The sequence below is a fragment of the Pan paniscus genome, chromosome X (genome assembly GCF_029289425.2).
Source record: "Pan paniscus chromosome X, NHGRI_mPanPan1-v2.0_pri, whole genome shotgun sequence".
Taxonomy (NCBI): Eukaryota; Metazoa; Chordata; class Mammalia; order Primates; family Hominidae; genus Pan; species Pan paniscus.
Genome location: NC_073272.2, coordinates 46584547 through 46603973, shown reverse-complemented (window position 1 = coordinate 46603973; position 19427 = coordinate 46584547). Strand labels below are relative to the sequence as shown.

General features: G+C 37.9%; 1 protein-coding gene across 20 annotated transcripts in view; it reads right to left on the bottom strand.

Moving 5' to 3' along the window:
• KDM6A (lysine demethylase 6A) overlaps window positions 1–19427 on the bottom strand; it is a 235090-nt gene that overhangs the window by 139979 nt on the left and 75684 nt on the right. For 18 of the 20 annotated variants that reach the window (XM_003808365.5, XM_057301150.2, XM_057301151.2 and 15 more), the window contains one exon: window positions 5935–6043. In XM_003808365.5, coding sequence (XP_003808413.1) covers window positions 5935–6043 — 109 coding nt within the window. The other 2 variants (XM_008960469.4, XM_055106659.2) reach the window with 2 other exon arrangements.

The following is a 19427-nucleotide window of genomic DNA, read 5'->3' as shown; positions in this document are numbered from 1 at the left end:
CGTCTCAAAAAAAAAAAAAGACAAAAAGAGAAAGAAAACCCTCCAAGCTCTAACTTAAGGCTTCTCCACATTGGCAGCTCTTGGCATGTAACTTGCCCTGGCCATTTGTAACTGCTTAAGAATTGAAACAACCAAAGCATATTTTGCCCAAAAGTGACAGAAATGCAACAAACGACCAATTACTTGAGGGAAGGAAGAATGCAAGAAAAATCTATCACTGGCTAGAATTTCAGGGAACTTATAATTGGGAAAACTTCCAGCTCAAAAATATGAAGAAACAATTTTTAAGAGTTTCAAGGTTTTCATATTAATATCAGGAATGATTATTACACTCCTCTAATTTTTTACTTCTGAAGTTCTTACTGTCTATCCTTTAAGTCTCCTGCCTCATAATTTCTGTTTATAATTTTGCTATGTACTTTGAAATAATCTGCTACCTAATTTTTTTTTTATTTTTTTGAGATGGAGTTTCGTTCTGACTGTCCAGGCTGGAGTGCAATGGCGCAATCTCAGCTCACTGCAACCTCCGCCTCCTGGGTTCAAGCAATTCTCCTGCCTTAGCCGCTCGAGTAGCTATTACAGGCATGCGCCACCACGCCCTGCTAATTTTGTATTTCTAGTAGAGACGGTGTTTCTCCATGTTGGTCAGGCTGGTCTAGAGTTCCTGACCTCAGGTGATCCGCCCGCCTCGGCCTCCCAAAGTGCTGGGATTAAAGGAGTGAGCCACTGTGCCCAGCTGCTACCTGATTTTCTAATCAACTAATTTAACCTCAGTGACTCTCTTCACCTATATTTTACCACATATTTATAGATATTTACACATATTTTCTATTAACTGCTCCTAAGATCCATCACATATATTCATCTAAATACATATGCTTGGGCTTCAGCCCAGGGTTATGTATCTCTCAGGTTGTCCTCCAACCCAAAAAAGTGAAATCACTGCATAATCTCCATGGTTTAAGGCTTATAAGCTATCTGAGAGCCCCAACAGCAATTTGGCTTCGGAGGTTCATGGGTTAGCTTTAGAGTTAGGAGTAAAAAGGAGGTATAGTAGACACTGTAAAGAAGCACTCATATCCCACTTCAAGAAAGAACTGCTGGGAATCCTGCTTGCTGAAAGCCTCTATCTGTGAGATTCCACAGAAGCTGCCTCAGTTGCAGAGAGCCAACTTGTCCCTGGTCACAGTTCTTCTCAGGCTGGCCCATGTTCAATACGGAATAATTGGAGTATAAAGGCCTGGCTATCTTGGCCCAACTTGGTATAGCTCTCAAGGGACATTCTGGCTCCAAAGCATCCCATGAAGTTAGTAAAGGCTGTCACAGCTTAACTTCTCCTTCTGTCCAATACTGGTTCTACCCTCCACCTTCCAAAGCTGTTGAACATAAAGGAAACTCCTTACTGAGGAACATAACCTACAACAATAGACTGACTGCACTGAGCCTCCATTTTCCCACAATCCCCTATCCAATTACTATTTTAAGACTTAAAATAAATTCCTACAAGTAAAATGACCAAATAAAGTGACATGACATTTTTTTAAACTCTTCATTCATATCACCAGCCAGAAAAGATAAGAAAATATTTTACAAAGCCTTTTTTCCTTCTGCATCAAATTCATCTGGAATCACAGAAAAGATAAATGATTACCAAATTATACCATCTTCAGACCAAAATTGTTTCTTGGAATTCTTGTAAGACAGAAAGTAGATGAGAGCAAAATGACAATTAAGGGTAAGAAAAACCACAGCCCAAAACACACACAAAACAGGTTCTACCATTTTCTACTATAGAAATAGAAGCCTTTTTTTGTTTGTTTTTTAAAGGAACTAAACTCAAGAGAAATGCCAAGCTCAGAAAACTTTACACAGAAAAGATGACTATGAATCAGGGCAAATAATTACGGGGCTGTCTTCAGAAGAACAAGGCCAGTAAGTCGCCTATGTACATATACCTGAGCAGTTCACTCACAGAATTACACGTTTACTACATGGTTTACTCCCAGGAAGTTACGGCTTATAATGTGTTCTCTAAAAATAAATGTCTATTTGCCCAGGGTTAGTAGTTCTCTTATCCTGTACTAGTTCCAAAGAGAGGAGGAGGAGGTAGCCAAAGGTAACAAATGTCTCTATAAACTGGCAATCTTGAGGGTATGAGTATGTGTTGGAGAGGAAGGGAGAGGGCTATTAGAGACAGATTCTAGTTTTGGACTTGGAGAAAGACAATGAAGAGAACAGATAGAGAATTTTATTTTAGCCAGGTGCAGTGGCTCACGCCTGTAATCCCAGCACTTTGGGAGGCCAAAGCAGGCGGATCACAAGGTCAGGAGATCAAGACCATCCTGCCTAACACAGTGAAACCCCGTCTCTACTAAAAAGTACAAAAAATTAGCCAGGCGTGGTGGCGGGCGCCTGTAGTCCCAGCTACTCGGGAGGCTGAGGCAGGAGAATGGCGTGAACCCGGGAGGCGGAGCTTGCAGTGAGCCGAGATTGCACCATTGCACTCCAGCCTGGGCGACAGAGCGAGACTCTGTCTCAAAAAAAAAAAAAAAAAAAAAAAAAAAAGAGAGAGAGAGAGAATTTATTTTAAGTGGAAATGTGCCTTAAAAAGCCTCAAAGAGGATTTCAAAAAATAAATAACAAAACACATCTAGGAAATAGAAACCACCAGCTTGAAATATTAAAATATACTGAATACATTTGCATACCCCTGCATCCATTTTCTCCTTCCTCTTCCCCCTATTACACATTAATCAAGCTGCTGACTACCTATCAATGCCCAGGTCATCTACACAACACTAAATGAAGCACATGTTTTCAAGGACTTAAATCCTTAGATTATCCTTCTCTTCTCTCACCTTACTGGATTACTCTCACCAGCTAGTTTGCTAACACAGTCTAGTTGCCACATGCCCTCCCTTCCAAAAAAGAAGACACATATCCAAGATCAATCTCCTTGGATTCATTACCTTCATAACCAAAATTTTTAAGTGGCCAGGCATGGTGGCTCACACCTGTAATCTCAACACTTTGGGAGGCTGAGGTGGGAGGATCGCTGGAGCCCAGGGGTTCAAGACTAGCCTGGGAAACAAAGCAAGACCTCTGTCTCTAAAAAAAGTACAAAAAATAGCTAGGCGTGGTGGCACGCACCTCTAGTTCCAGCTACACAGGAGGCTGAGGTAGGAGAATCACTTGAGCCCAGGAGTTTGGGGCTGCAGTGAACCATGTTTCTGCCACTGCACTCCAGCCTGGGTGACAAAGCAAGACCCTGTCTCAAAAAATAAAATTTAAAAAAAAAAAAAAAAAAATATATATATATATATGTGAAAAATAAAGCTATAGTCACAGTCTAACATAGTGTTAAAAGTTAAAAGATTTATTGTTTAACAACCACTAAGTAGCAAGTACACGTAGCCTCATATGTAAACCTAATTTTCAAGTCTAGGTCTCTCTTTACATGCTCTCAAAATAGCATGTCCTCCAACTATATAAAGGTGCAGCAATAAAAAAGTAGCAGATTGCACAGAATTCTACAGGCATACTCTGTTTTATTGCACTTTGCTTTATTGTGCTTCACAGATATTTGCGTTCTTTACAAATTGAAGGCTCACAGCAACCCTGTGTAGAGCAAGTCTATCGGTGTCATTTTTCCAACAGCCATGTGCTCACTTAATGGCTCTGTGTCACATTTTGGTAAACCAATATTCCATACATTTTCATTATTATTGTTATCTGTTATGATGACCTGTGATCACCGATCTTTGGTGTTACTACTGTAATTGTTTTGGGGAATCACTAACTGTGCCCACATAAGACAGTAATTCTCCTTCCTCAGCCTCCTGAATAGCTGGGAATACAGGCGCACACCACCGCACCTAGCCAATTTTTGTATTTTTAGTAGAGACAGGGTTTCACCAGGTTAGCCAGGTGGGTCTCGACTCTTGACCTCAGGTAATCCACCTACCGAGGCCTCCCAAAGAGCTGGGATTACAGGCGTGAGCCACCGCACCCGGCCTCAAATCTTATTAAAGTAATACATTCTGTAAGACTACATAGCTGCCATAAATAGTGATTCCTCTCATGGATCTCGGGAAAGTAAATTGAAAGCCTTCTGGAAAAGATTCATCATTCTTTTGGCCAGGCACGGTGGGAGAGGAGTTTCTTGAAATGGAATCTACTCCTGATAAAGGTGCTGTGAACACTGTGGAAATGATAACAACAAATTTAGAAAATTACGTAAACTTAGTTAACAGAGTAGTGGCAGGGTTGAGAGGACTGACTCCAGTTCTGAAAGAAGCTCTACTGTGAGTAAAATGCTTTCAAACAGCATCATATGCTACAGAGAAACCTTTCATGAAAGGAAGAGTCCACTGATGCGACAAAGTTCAATGTTTTCTTATTTTAACAAACTGCCACAGCCACCCCAACCTGCAGCAACCACCACCCTGATCACTCAGCACATATCAACAACGATGCAAGACCCTCCATCAGCAAAAAGATTACAACTTGATGAAAGCTCAGTTGATTGTTAGCACTTTTTAGCAAGAAAGTTTTTTTTAACTAATGTACATTTTTTTAGACATAATGCTACTGCACACTTACAGTGCAAACATAACTTTTATATGTAATAGGAAACAAAAAAATTTTGTTTGATTGGTTTTATTACAATATTCGCAATAAATTGCAGGGGTCTGAAATCAAACCTGCAATATCTCCCAGGTATGCCTCTATCTATTTTTTGGTACAATAGTTTCCTTTAAATAAGTTTCCAGTTTTAATTAAAAATAAAATACCTAACGGAGTATTAAGTAATTATTAACACCCATTACCCTGTTGGACTGAAACCATTTTGCTAAGTACTAACCAGTGTCACACAATCTGAAAATCCATGAGGCGTCATCCCTCACCTCCTCCCCTTTTACAGATTAGACAACAGATACTCAGCGATGTTTATATATAATCTGTTAAAGGTAGTGCAGCTGTATATAACAGAGCTAAGCTGAGAAATAAGCCTAATTTCAAACCTCACAGAATATGCCTGTCTCAGACTAAAATTGCATTTTCATTAGGAAAACATTCACTTGACCTAACATAAAAGTCGCATAATAAAACATCAATATGAAATACTAACAATCCTTCACTTTAGCCCTGAAACTATCTGCCAGGTGTTTTGCCCTCTAAACACACTTGTTGAAAACAACCGTAACACATCCATCCACTCCACATCAAAATGTTTACTATCATCAAAAGGTTAAAATGTTCTTGGTCATAATAATAATTTTCTTTTAATGTGGATTTTTTTCTTTGGTATTGGAAGGGCGGGGTTTGCGGGTGCTTTTAACTTCCTGAGTAATGGTCTGAGTTGGCAGCTTGGTACCATAAAAAGGGCAAATCTTAGGGGGCTGACTACTTTCAGTTATTTAACTCACTTATTTCTTAAAGGAAAAACATTTCAAGTAAATTTTAAAAACTGGTTTTATCCAAGGCTCATCTGTGATCATCTCTCTGTATTACTTGTTTACAATAACATAGCTACTTAACGATCAGATTTTCATTCAAATATTTTTGAGCTAAAATGCAAACGTTTTAAATAGGATAAAGAAAAATGGTGAGTTTTTGTTACCTTTCCAAAGTATCCATCAATGTACAAATATCTATATCAAACTGGGTCACTTTCTACTATGGGAAGGCCTTTCAAGAGCAAGGATTTTCACAAGGCAGAACAAAACTGCACTGAACATGCAGGTGGTTTTCACTTTTACTGAATAGCCAACTTATTGATGATTTCCATTTCCATCTACTCTACTTTTCTTCCTCATTGTTTAGTTTGCTCATGCACTTACAATTTCTTAGGAAAATCCTCTTGATAAAGCACAAATAATTACAATCCAACACATGTATAAATCAAACAATAATGAACAAGAAAAAAATTACCTTTTGGATAATCTTCCAATAAGAGGTTGAAGTGACCTAATTGACAAAAGAAATCAGACTCCACTTTTCCTTCAGCTTTTAAGATTAGAGATTCATAGCAGCGAACAGCCTAGAAATAAAAAAATACAAATATGTAAGCAAAAAATAAAGCCCTAAAATACATTTCCTCCCCAAGATAATGCATATAGCCTCCATTTGATCACCTAAGAAGTCAATATTGAAAATTTCACTTCTATCTTAGACATATTCAATACAACATTCTATAGAAGGAACAGCTTCCCTGTGTATTTATTAAAAGAGCCACTAGTTATGGCATAAGTGCTTTTCCCATCTATACATGGAAACAATACTTGCCAAATAAGATAATATAGGAGCACTTTGATAATTTTATTCATAAGTTGAAAGTCTAAATTATTACTGTGGTCCCTGTTGATATAAACAAAACTGCTCTCAAATATAAATAATATGCATCTTTCCCACAGGTGGGAAGAACTTTATTGAATTATGTGAGATCTCACAGAATCTCTAGAGTAATAAAAATACCTACAATTTACACTGAACTGCTTTTACTGACTTTTTGCCAGACCCCTACCAGTTTTAAACTACCATATACTGCCTTTCAATTGTCTTCTCCACATGATATACTTCACACACCAACTGTTTCTGATCTTACTTCCTAACTCCAATTCATGCACATGCTCTCACTCTCACATTTCCTCTCCCAAAGAAAAAAATAACACTATTTTAACAATATAAATTCGTTTTTATAACACAGAACAACTGCAGGAGAAAATGAACAACGGAAAGAACCCAGTTCTAGAGTCTGATGACAAATTCCAGTTGTCATTTGCTACAGGAGATCCTGGGGAATTTATCCTTTCTATTTTAGTAACACTCAAAGAGCTGATAAAAGGATTAAAACTAGAAAACTTCTCTAAGGCTTTATCTCAGTGTTCAGGACACAATAGGTACTTAATTGTTTCTTTATCTTCACGGGTAATAACAAAGCTCTAATTCTCTCAAGGTTCCCAATAATTTTGTCAAAATTTCTCCCATTAACAATTAAGTGCTCCGTAACATTGCTCTGTTAATAATGTGTCCCAGAGTCATTAAAGTAAGAAATGTGTGTGAATTCTCAAATCTCTGATATACTCCCAGGAACACTTGCAAGTTTGGTACCCACAAAGAAAGAAACTTGGTTAGTTTCTATCACAATAAAAAACTTTCACTACCATTTCAAGAACTTTGTTGAGATAAGAAAATGTGATGTGGGACAGAGTACTCACTTCGAATGCCTTCATTTTTCCTCTCCTGTGAAATACAGAGCCTTTAATATAGAGTTTAAAAATTTATATCCTAACATTTACCTATCCTAAGCACATAAATATTCAACAAGTTTGGATAATCCATTCTAAACAAGGCGAATTCTAGGCTGAGTCTATTATCCTTAAAGTCTAAGGGTTTATAAAAGAACTTGTCTTCAATTCCTGTTCTACTCTTAGCTATATGTACCAAATCACAATCACTAAAAATTAATCTTTCTGCTTCCCTATAATTAAAAAAGTCTGAATGCTACACTGAAGTCTCAGAAATTACTATAATCTGAAGGTATGAAATTTCAAAATCCTTTTTATTTAAGTCATATATAATTCTTATCTGGCAGATAGCTAGAGTATAAAAATACAATTTATTACAGTGCTTTATAATATCAGAGAAATTCATAACATTATTGGGATACATTAGAATTCTTAATTTTACATTAATAAGAATATTGTAAATAAAGTTCTCATTATAATAGTGAGCATATTTTTTTTTAAACTCTTAGGTTATTTATAAACCTTTCCTACTCCTCTGAGAGCTTCATATGGCTGATTAACATTAAATTTATAAGCAACTATGTTTTCATGGTAAAAAGGATTCAAGACATTAAACACAAATTTTCTTTAATGATATAAACAAAAAAGATGCCAACATTCTCTACTTCCTCTTATCACCCTTCATGCCACTGCCTTGATCATCAATTGCCTATCTTCTACTTGTCATAAAACTAAGGAACACACCAAAATTAATATTATACATAATGCTGAACATCATGAAATATAAAATCAGGTAAAAACCAGAATGGTTGATTTTAAATTCAGGTACCCATACACTCAGGCCTGATTAACAAATTCTTAATAATTTCCCCCATAAAGCTGCCATGCACCTACCAAACAACGTTGGTGGTCAATGATGCTGACAGAGCCAAACATCAAATGAGATGAAAATGAGCAAAAAGGCAGAAGAAAGTTGCCAAGCACTCTGTATTACTTCATAGTGAAACTTCATGAATTTATTTGAAGTATCTGAGGTAATTCTAATATCAGATACAGCCAAATATCTAACACACTTTTTAAAGAACATTTAAAGGAAAATAAATAACTTGAGATAATTTCCAATATTCCTAACTCATACAATAATCTACAATAAAACACAGAATTTTTATATTTTTACTCAAAAGGCTAATGATAACAGAAGATACATACTGTTTAGATTCAGAACATTCAGATAAACTTCCATAAAGCAAAAACATCTCCAGTCAATAGGATTATTTTTGTTTCTTGCTTTTAAAATTTTAAATGTACACAAGTAAAATTATCCCTGTACAGTAGCTTTGTACACAACTGCAGAGAAGAAGGACTGGAATATAAAACAGGTACTAAAAAAAGAAAGTCTACAGGCACATGTTCTCAGGATCTCCTGAGGGCTGTGTCACAGCAAAAAAAAAAAAAAAGGTCTATATAGTTGTCCCACACAGAATCTTCCTTGTATTTTGTTCATTTTACTTTTCTATATTTTTTAGATTTTTTTCATAATTAACCTCTATCATTTCTATTCTTATAAAAATCATTAAAAGGGCCGGGTGCGGTGGCTCATGCCTGTAATCCCAGCACTTTGGGAGGCTGAGGCAGGCGGATCACAAGGTCAGGAGATGGAGACCATCCTGGCTATCACAGTGAAACCGTGTCTCTACTAAAAACACAAAAAATGAGCCAAGCGTAGTGGTGGGCGCCTGTAGTCCCAGCTACTCGGGAGGCTGGGGCAAGAGAATTGCTTGAACCCAGGAGGCGGAGGTTGCAGTGAGCCGAGATTGCGCCACTGCACTCCAACCATGGGCGACAGAGCTAGACTCAGTCTCAAAAAAAAAAAAAAAAAATTCATTAAAGAATTATTATGCTTTCCCCTGAGGACTCATCCTATACCTTTAGTGTAAGGATAGTCAGAAATTTGAAAGAAAATTATTTGTGGTTGCATCAGCAATCAACAGAGCAATTTCTGCAATGATACAAATACCCTATGATCTGTACTGTCCAATACAGTAGCCATTTAGACACATGTGGTTATTGAGCACTTTGAAACATGGTTAGTGCAAGTGGACAAGTGAATTTTTAAATTATTTCATTTTAATATTTAAACAAACATGTGGCTAATGGCTACCATACTGGACAGTACAGACCTAGATAATTCTTAAAGCCTAAAAACAACTTAATATTCAATCCATATACTAAATATTAGGAAAGCAAAATTTCTTATGTTTATAAATGAAAAGCCTAATAAAATATCTTGCAGCAAGGAGGATAAAAGCAATACCCTCCACAAAAATCATTGTTACATCCTCTAATTGTTTATAGCTGGTGGATTGCACATCCATAATCCTTACTACCTACTAGGGAAAAAAACACTGAAAAGGGAAATAAATGAACTAAGATCCTCCCAGCTACGTAGAAAGCTTAGGTGTGTTTTTTATTTCCATCATAGTGCCATATTCCACAACATTCAATATAACTTGTGCTTGGTATCTGCTGCACTGTTATTATTTTAAAAATCAGCTATCCCAGAAAAGTAACGTTACCATTACCCCGTATTTCTAAACTCTGACAGGTGAAGTTTTGAGCTTGTGAACACAGACATGTAACTAATTTAATTTTTTTCATGTGCAGTATTAATCTTTTATGATGAACTTGGTCAGTGCCTTGCTAAAATAGGACGCTGTCAATATTTTAGAATTGTTAAATATATGCAACATTTAAACTTTTTTCTTTTCAACTTAAAAGATTAACTGCAGTAGCTGGGTGACTACAAATGGTAGAGAAAATACAGATTTTAATACCCCAATGGTTTTAAATGAGTGAAACTTTTAGGCTGAATATAATAAAAACAAATATGCAGTCCTGCCTATAATTTTTATTTTTATTTATTTAATTTTTTTGAGATGGGGTTTCACTCTTGTTGCCCAGGCTGGAGTGCAATGGTGTGGTCTCAGCTCATTGCAACCTCGGCCTCCCGCGTTCAAGCGATTCTCCTGCCTCAGCCTCCCAGGTAGCTGGAATTATAGGCACCCACCACCATGCCCGGCTAATTTTTGTATTTTTAGTAGAGACTGGGTTTCACCATGTTGGCCAGGCTGGTCTCGAACTCCTGACCTCAAGTGATCCGCCCGCCTCAGCCTCCTAAAGTAGTGGGATTACAGGTGTGAGCCACCAATTATGAGCCCTGCCCGTAATTTTTAAAAGCCAACCATACGCATACACAATGGCTGAGCATCCAGCAACCAGCAGACTCCTTAAAATAGATTAAGGGATTTAAGCAGACAACAGGTCAATGTATCATCCATGAAACATGGCTATTTGGCCAGGCACGATGGCTCACGCCTATAATCCCAGCAAAAGGCAGGAGGATTCCTTGAGCCCAGGAGTTCGAGACCAGCCCAAGCAACATAGCGAGGCCTCGTCTCTACAAAAATTTAAAAAAATTACCCAGGCATGGTGTGGTGCATGCCTGTGATCCCAGCTACGTGGGAAGCTTGAAGCGGGAGGATGGCTTGGGTCTGGGAAGATGAGGCTACAATGAGCCATGATTGCACCACTGCACTCCAGCCTGGGCGACAGAGCAAGACCCTGTCAAAGGAAAAGGAAGAGGAAGAGGAAAAGGAAAAGGAAACGGAAGGAAATTTAAAAAATATTCATGGCCCAAATTAATAAATTATATTATACACATCAACAGCAATAATCAGCTCACCAAGGTCTAGTCTGATCAGATCTCTAGCATTTTCAGTTCTGAATAGCACATTTCAACAGGTGATAACACAAAGAGGGCTACAAGTTTGGTAAAGGATGTGGAAACTGTCATATGAAAACTACCTTAACTAAGTTTAACTGAGGAAAATCAAACAGGATTGAAGCTTTACTTAAATATTTAAAAAGTAGTCACTTAGATGAGAAAACTAATTGCACTTTGGATAGTGCCAATGAATGAGTATAACTTAATTCAGCTCATTCAGAAGGTAGGAAAAATTAAACACACCAAAAATTAAATGGGCCATCACTGGTTCATATAAATACAAAGAATTAAAGCATATATTACTAAGCTATTTTAGTGGGAGTTAGAAAGGAGATACCTTATTTTGGATACAATTCTAATTTGCATTTTTAAAAAAATATCCTTGGACTCTATGATTCTAAGTACAACCCTGTAAAATTTATACAATAAAAAATAAGATAAAATTAAAAATTAAAAAAGAATTATGGTTTTTAGAAGCTTACAACTTTCTCAATAAAAGACTACTCAAGACATCGCAGTTTTAAAATAAGACTATTTTAGGGAAAAAGAAAAACCCTTATATTAACCTAATGGGGATAAATATTGCAAGCATTTTTATTAAAATCACTGTAATATTAGCAGTTGTTTAATGGGTATAAAGTTTCAGTTTTACAAGATGAAAAGAGTTCTGGAGACTAACACTACTGAACAGTACATCTGAAAAGGTTACAATGGTAAATTGCATGTTATGTATATTTTGCACTAGTTTTTTTTTTAAGGTACTAAACTAGATGATACCTGTGGATAATTAAAAATACTTAGTATTATACCAGTCACTCATCAATGAGCACCTACTCCATCCTGGTCACTTTTATTGGCTGCTAGGTATCCAAAGTGAAGACAAACTGGTTCCTGTCTCCTTTATTCTCCTGTATATCTTTTTTTTTCTCCTGGATCCTCTTTTCTAACCCATCTGCCTTCCTCACTCCTCTTTCTTCCTTGATTCTACCTTACTATCTTGATCCTTAACTAAAGATACTTTCCCGAGAGTCACTTTTGTGCACTATAAACTTCTGTTTACACAAGAGAAGCAGGGGTGGGGAGGGAATAAGAAGAAAGACAAAGAAGGAAGAAGAAATCTTTTAACTCTAAACAACTTATCAGACTTTTTCCACTTGGACATCCCAACATCATCTTAAATTCGCCAAGTAAAAATTAAGTTTCTTGCACTGCTCAAAAATTCTCTAAGTTTCCTTTTCATTAATAGCACCTAGTCAAATCATTTCTTTATGCCTACACATCTAATTGATTACTGCTAAGTCTTCCCTAACACTTCTCCCATAACCATTCCCCTTTTTCTTTTTACCTATTATTTCCGCAAATTCCAATGAATGCCCGTACTACACCGTTACTGCCACTTGTTGCTCCTTAACTGGTCTGTTTCTACAGCCCAACTCATACCCTAAACAAACAAAACCCACTCTTCCAGCAATGCTATTTATTGTCATGCTTCCCAGCTCTTAAACTTCCAATTATTTCCTACTGCCTATAACAGTGAGTACTTGGCTCCAGTCCCAGCCTACACATCCATATTTTTTCTTTCCCTGTTCCCCAACACAAAGCCCACTCTACTCCAACCCCACATCAAACTCTCATCCCACTAACTTCCTACATTTTTAACAGCTTGTTATTCAGACATCCTAAAGAGGTGGCAAACTACGTAACTATAGCAGATCACCCCTGGTACTTCTGACACAGATCAGTAAAAGAATTTGTTGCAGTAATCCAGACAATATCAAGAAAAGATGTTTCTCTACTGCACCACTACCATCACCACCACCGACTTAGTTCTTAGAGTGTTTTCTTACTTTACATTACGTATAAAGATACATAGTATCTAATGTATAATATTACTATTCTTCTGACCTGTTCCCAACAAATCCCTAAAAGTGTATGCATCATTAAACTTGATATCCTTTCCAGAAAGATGTGTCGTAAATCAGAAGGAAATTCTTCCTGTTTGTGGGTATTTGGCAATGCCTTTGCCTGGCTGCTTTTAAAACACCATAAATACGCTTAGGAATTTAAAAGGATTGAAACTACCTGAATCTAAACCATTTTTGAAACGTCAACACATTATACTCTTTTTTTTTTAATGAGGGAAGAGTTACAATTAAAATAATCTTAAGTATTATTTTTTTTTTTTTTTTAAGGCAAGGTCTCACTCTGTCACCCAGGCTGGAGTGTAGTGGCACAATCACAGCTCACTGCAGCCTTGACCTCCCAGGCTTAGGTGCTCCTCCCACTTCAACCCCCTCAAGTGGCTGGGAGTACAGGCACACGCCACCACGCCTGGCTAATTCTTGTACTCTTTGTAGAGATGGGGTTTCACCATGCTGGCCAGGCTGGTCTCAAACGATCCACCCGCCTTGGCCTCCCGAAGTGCTGGGATTACAGGCATAAAGTATTGCTGATTCTTAATGACATATCTACTCCTGAACTTATATATCAAACTTGCAGACTTTTTCTTTTTAATTTCATTTACTATTTTTGAAAATTTATTTATCACCACTTCAAAAAGGCATATATACTAAAAAATCTCTCTCCTAGTCCTGACCCCAGCCGCCTAGTTCCCTTTCCCAGGAGCAACAAATATTTAAAACTTCTAACATATTCAAGATTATATTGTAAAGAAAAAGAAAAAAGAGATTATATCATGCAGATGTAAGCACATATACTTTTCCTACCTGATTAATATTTCTATAAATACTGTTTTGTAACTTGCTTCAGATTCTAGGTGTCTCAGATACCCTTTCTCCTCTTTGTTAATAGAACCCCTAAATTTAATTTGGCACATTTTTACACAGACTGAAGGCTGAGATTCCCAGCCATTCTTGTAGGTGTGGCTTGGTCATTAAATTCTGCCCAATGGAATATAAGGGAAAGACAGGCTCCACTCCAACCCCTCCTCTGCCTACTTGGGTAGAATCATCCAGATGGCAAGAACTTCAGTAACTCTCCTGGACTAAGAGGTAGATGCCATAGCTGAGATCCCCAGAGTAGGAAATGGAAGCCCATGTTCCTGGAACAGTAGAGTTCCAGTGCAGCCCAGAACTGACTGTTTTTGAGAATTCTTTAAGAGACAGATGTGTGTGTAACCCTCTTTCCTCGCTTAAGAACAAAAACAAAAAAAAAAAAAACAAAGCTCGGTGCAATGGCTCATACCTGTAATCCCAGCACTTCGGGAGGCTGAGGTGGGGGGATTACTGGAGACCAGCCTGGGCAACATAGGGAGACTCCCATCTCTACAAAAACATTTTTAAAAATTATGCTGGCATGATGGCACACACCTGTGGTCCCAGCTACTCAGGAGGCTGAGAGGTGGTAGGATCACTTAAGCCCAGGAGGTGGTGGCTGCGGTGAGCTGTGATCACGCCACTGCAGCCTGGGCAATGCAGTGAGACTCTGTCTCAAAACAAAACCAACAACAACAACAACAACAAAACAACTGCCTAATGAAATAATCATTAACACACACAAAAAGGATGGAGGGAAGAAAAAAAGAAACCCACTTAATCGTCACCCATATCTAACATTTTAGAGATGATAAAGGAACTTAAACATTTGTCACTCTACCCTGTCTGTCTCTCTATTTCCTACTTTCAATTAATACACATCTTTTGTCAAAAGAGTCAGCAGAGGGGTTGAACGCGGTGGCTCGCGCCTATAATCCCAGCACTTTGGGAGGCCGAGGCGGGTTGATCACCTGAGGTCAGGAGTTTGAGACCAACCAGGCCAACATGATGAAAACCTGCCTCTACTAAAAATACAAAAAATTAGCTGGGCGTGGTGGTGGGCGCCTGTAATTCCAGCTACTCAGGAGGCTGAGGCAGGAGAATCGCTCGAACCTAGGAAGCGGAGGTTCCAGTGAGCCGAGATCGCGCCACTGCACTCCAGCCTGGGCAATGAGAGCAAAACTCCGTCTCAAAAAAAAAAAAAAAAAAAGGTCAGTAGAATGAAAGTTAGATGCCAGTCTGAATCCCAGATTTTTCTGTCTCTTTGGGCCTACTACTCTGCATTCATGGGATGTGTTGAATGCTAATGAGTAAACAAGCATCATTCAACATTCAAGAAACCATCACTGGCACATTAAGAACCATTCTTTTCAAATAAACTATTTAAAACACTTTGCTATTGCAAAATACTCTCAAAGAATTACACTATTGAAATCAAACTAGAAACTTAGTAAAGTGTTGATAGCTAATACTTGAGCTCTTGATATGTACCAAGCACTATTCTAAGCAACTTACATATACTTATTCTTTAATCCTCACAATTACTATGAAATGGGGTCTATTACAGTAATTAACCCTACTTCACTGACAGGAAAACTGAGGCCTAAGTAAATCCTGTGCTCATGGTCACAAAGCTACAAACTAGCAAAGATTCAAACAGTATGGCTTCACAGCCTCTGAGCAGTAAGGTAGTTGACTCAGGTCATGCCCAGGGACCTAAAGTCATGTGCAAGAACGACCCTCTCCATAATCAGCTTTTTCTCCTACACACTAGCTCCTCCTCCCCAACTCCACACCAAGCAGAAAAGCAACACATAAAATTTCAACTCCCAGCTCTCACAAACCATTCCCAGACTTAGCCTCAGTTCTCTACCATATTTTTTCGCCCCTCTTTATTTTAAATCATTATAAAAAGCAATCATCACTATAACAAAAAATAAAAAATAAACAGACATAAACATATCCAAAACAAAAGTAACCCAACCAAAAAAAACTAAGTTCCCATATTCAAAAGACACCTGTGACAGAAAAATAAAACACTACTACATATATACATATGTATATGTATAAAATAATATACCAGTTCAGACTAAGTGTGGTATGTATCTGGAAAATGTTAAACAGCTTTATCCCACTTTTTGCAGCTTCAGAATGACAACTCCTTAGTTTACCTTGTGTTGCTGATTTTTCTCTCTTTAGTATTTTTGGCAAATGTTAGGAATAACGCTCAAAATCCTAAGGAAATTGAACACTCGAACAAAGGATTCTTAGCAAAGCAATTTTACCTCTGCACAGAGGGGTGCCTCCTTGGCCAGACACCATGAGAGCACACCTGAACAAAGGGGCACGAGAGCCTTTATTCCTGATGCAAGTCCTGCCCCTGTACCCTTTCCTCATTGGCCGGGGTCGGGTCATACAATCTAAACTAATCCCGGTTGGCTGAACATTTGAATTTTTTTAGATAAGATGGGCACGTAAAAGAAAGTGGAGAGGAAAGGGGAAGAGGTATCTGTAATGAGGTAGAAAGTTAGTCCTCTTTCCAAATAAGGAAAGGAATGTGAGCTGGTACTGATAACGCCTGATACTGTTGCCTGGGCATCTATAACAAAGGCAAAAAGGAAAAAAAAAAGGAGAAAAAGGAAAAAGGGGGAAGGGAGGGTACTATGAATTAAAGAATAAAAGATTGATCAGATTATTTGAAGAGAAACCTCATCATATCCCACAGCAAAGAAATGACAAATACAGCTGCAACAAAGCAAACTAAGCTGTACTGTCTCAACAGTCAACAAGTTGCTAGTTTACTACTAACTCCAAAACTTATCTTAGATGCATGCAACCACATGAATTAATGGATTCTATATTCACACACACAGACACACACACACACACACACACTCACACCCAGGGTATACATTAAATAAAAAGAAGCTGTATTGACACAACAGCTGAGTTATTTTCCAAATTTTTTTGTAGCATCCTAAATGTAACATTGTAAAGATGGAATACATTCAAGTACATTATAAAGTCTCCTTACTCAAATTGAGCAACGAATTAAGCCTTAAATGATCTTTTAAAAACTGTATTTTGGGGCCAAGGGCAGTATGAGAGATAATTTCACTTCAGAATGATCCTGTGATTTTCCATATGAAAAAGTTGGCAAGGCCGGGCGCAGTGGCTCACGCCTGTAAAGTAATCCCAGCACTTTGGGAGGCCGAGGCGGGTGGATCACGATGTCAGGAGTTCGAGACCAGGCTGGCCAATATGGTGAAACCCCATCTCTACTAAAAATACAAAAATTAGCCAGGCGTGGTGGCACGCGCCTGTAGTCCCAGCTACTCGAAGGCAGAGGCAAAAGAATCGCCTGAACCCGGGAGGCGGAGCTTGCAGTGAGCAGAGATCGCGCCACTGCATTCCAGCCTAGGTGACAGAGCGAGACTCCATCTCAAAAAAAAAAAAAAAAGTTGGCATTATAACCCTTTATTTTTTAATTTAATTTGCTTGTGCTACTCCACAGGGTCTATTATTTACCTAGAGGTTGACAGAAACAGTCTTACAGCAATCATTATGCCTGTCATTTAAGCTGCACACATTTAACTCAGAATTCCAAAAAGATACATGTATGAAGAAAGCCCGCCTGCAGCAAAATTATGTAGACCATATCTTTATGAAGGTAAAAGACTACATTATTCTGCATGCTGTACCCTGGTTAAATATGTAGTTCAAATTAATATCTTTGGTAGCAAAGTATGCATTCCTTTGCCTTACACACATTTTTAAATAAATGCACATAAAAAGGAAAAAGCAAGCACTTCAGGTTGCATGAAAAGGTGGAAGAGATAGGGTTTATGAGCATGAGCTCCATTGAAAATATGCCTTGAATTCTACAACTTCTAAAATGTAGGCACTTAGATTTATTTCTTGAACATATGGAAAACCTTAAATCTAGAGAAACTGCAACATGATAAAGGACCCTCCCCCAAAATAAGTGCCTTAAAAAAAAAGCTTTTTAATAGGCCCGAATATACCCTTTCAGACTTTTCTCTATGCATAGATGCAAAGAGTAAAAATCTTTTTGTTTTTTTCTTTTGAAAGGTCTCACTTTGTCACCGAGGCTAGGGTGCAGAGGCGCGCCATCATGTTCACTGCAGCCTGGACCTCCCAGGCTCAAGCGATCCACTGCCTCAGCTACCCAAGTAGCTGGAACTACAGGAACGCACCAACACGCCCAGCTAATTTTTGTATTTTTTTTGTAGAGACAAGGTTTTGCCACGTACACCAGGCTGGTCTCTCGAACTCCTGAACTCAAGTGATCTACCTGCCTCGGCCTCCCAAAGTGCTAGGATTACAGAACTGAGCCACCGCACCCAGCCTAGTACAAATCTTTATATGCAATTTTATAAAATTTTTATTTAATATATTGTTTATCATGTCAAAACATATAGATCTCAAATTTAACATCTGCATAGCATTTTATTGAACAGTTAAACTATAATTTGTTTCTACTGAAGAGTATCTGTTAACCAAGTTTTTGCTATTATTAGGATAAGTTCCTCACAGTCAAATTAAAAGCACAATTTAAGCTTCTGATAAGCCAACCAGCAAAGCTGAACCAATATAACCTTCCACCAGCAGTGCTGGTTTCAAGTTTTTTCATTACTTTTTCCCTAATATTTACTAGCTAAGTTTATTACTTCTTTCATGAATTATCAACCTGTCCATACATTGTGCACAGTTCTCAGTATACTACATCATAAATAGTTCTTTTCCTAAATGATCTGTCAGGTGCTATTTATATATAAAGGATTTCTATATATAATGTTACAGAATATTTTTTCCCAGATTACATTTATCTTTGACTTCTTTACAGAGTTTTTGATGTAAAAGTTTCCCTATTTTCTGAAAACCACCCACCATTTCCTTCACAGTACATAAGTTCGGCTCAGAATTAGAAAATCCCCAGAATCTGACCCGATGTAAAACACTTACCAATATTTTCTTCTACTGTAAAGCAAGCACCTAATTGCATTTTTCTTCCCTGTGCAATGTTGTACTGGCCAGGTATGAGTCAAGATCTTTAATTTCCCCCTTCTCTCATGAACTAAAAAACTTAACCATGCACACACAGCTCTGTTTCTGGGATTTATATTCTACAACCAAAGTTCTCCAACAAATGTACTGGTAATGGGTAATAGGAGTGGCAAGACAGGGAGAGCTTTTAACCGCTAGAGCTACCAGGCATAAAACAGCCAGGACGCCAGGGCAGCCAAAGTCTTTCAAACAGAGCCCTTGTATATGTACCAATCTTAAGAGCCCTCAAGAAATTCTCTCAGTAATTGGTACTATCAATCTTCCATGTAAGCCATAAAATGAAGAGTTGGGAAGGGCTTCCACTTCAGGACAACCACTGAAACCTTGTGCTGAAAACTAAAGATGTCAGATTAAACACAATGGCAGGCGACCAACACAAAGTTCTTAAGTTCTTAAGCTCTACAAAGAATGGACTTTGGGGGCGGTCAGGGGAACCAGAACTAATAGAAGTGGAGACAGACAGAATATCAAAGTGACTTTTTGTATGACATTCTGAAAGCCTGTGTTGGGTTCTAGGGTCTTATTTGGGGG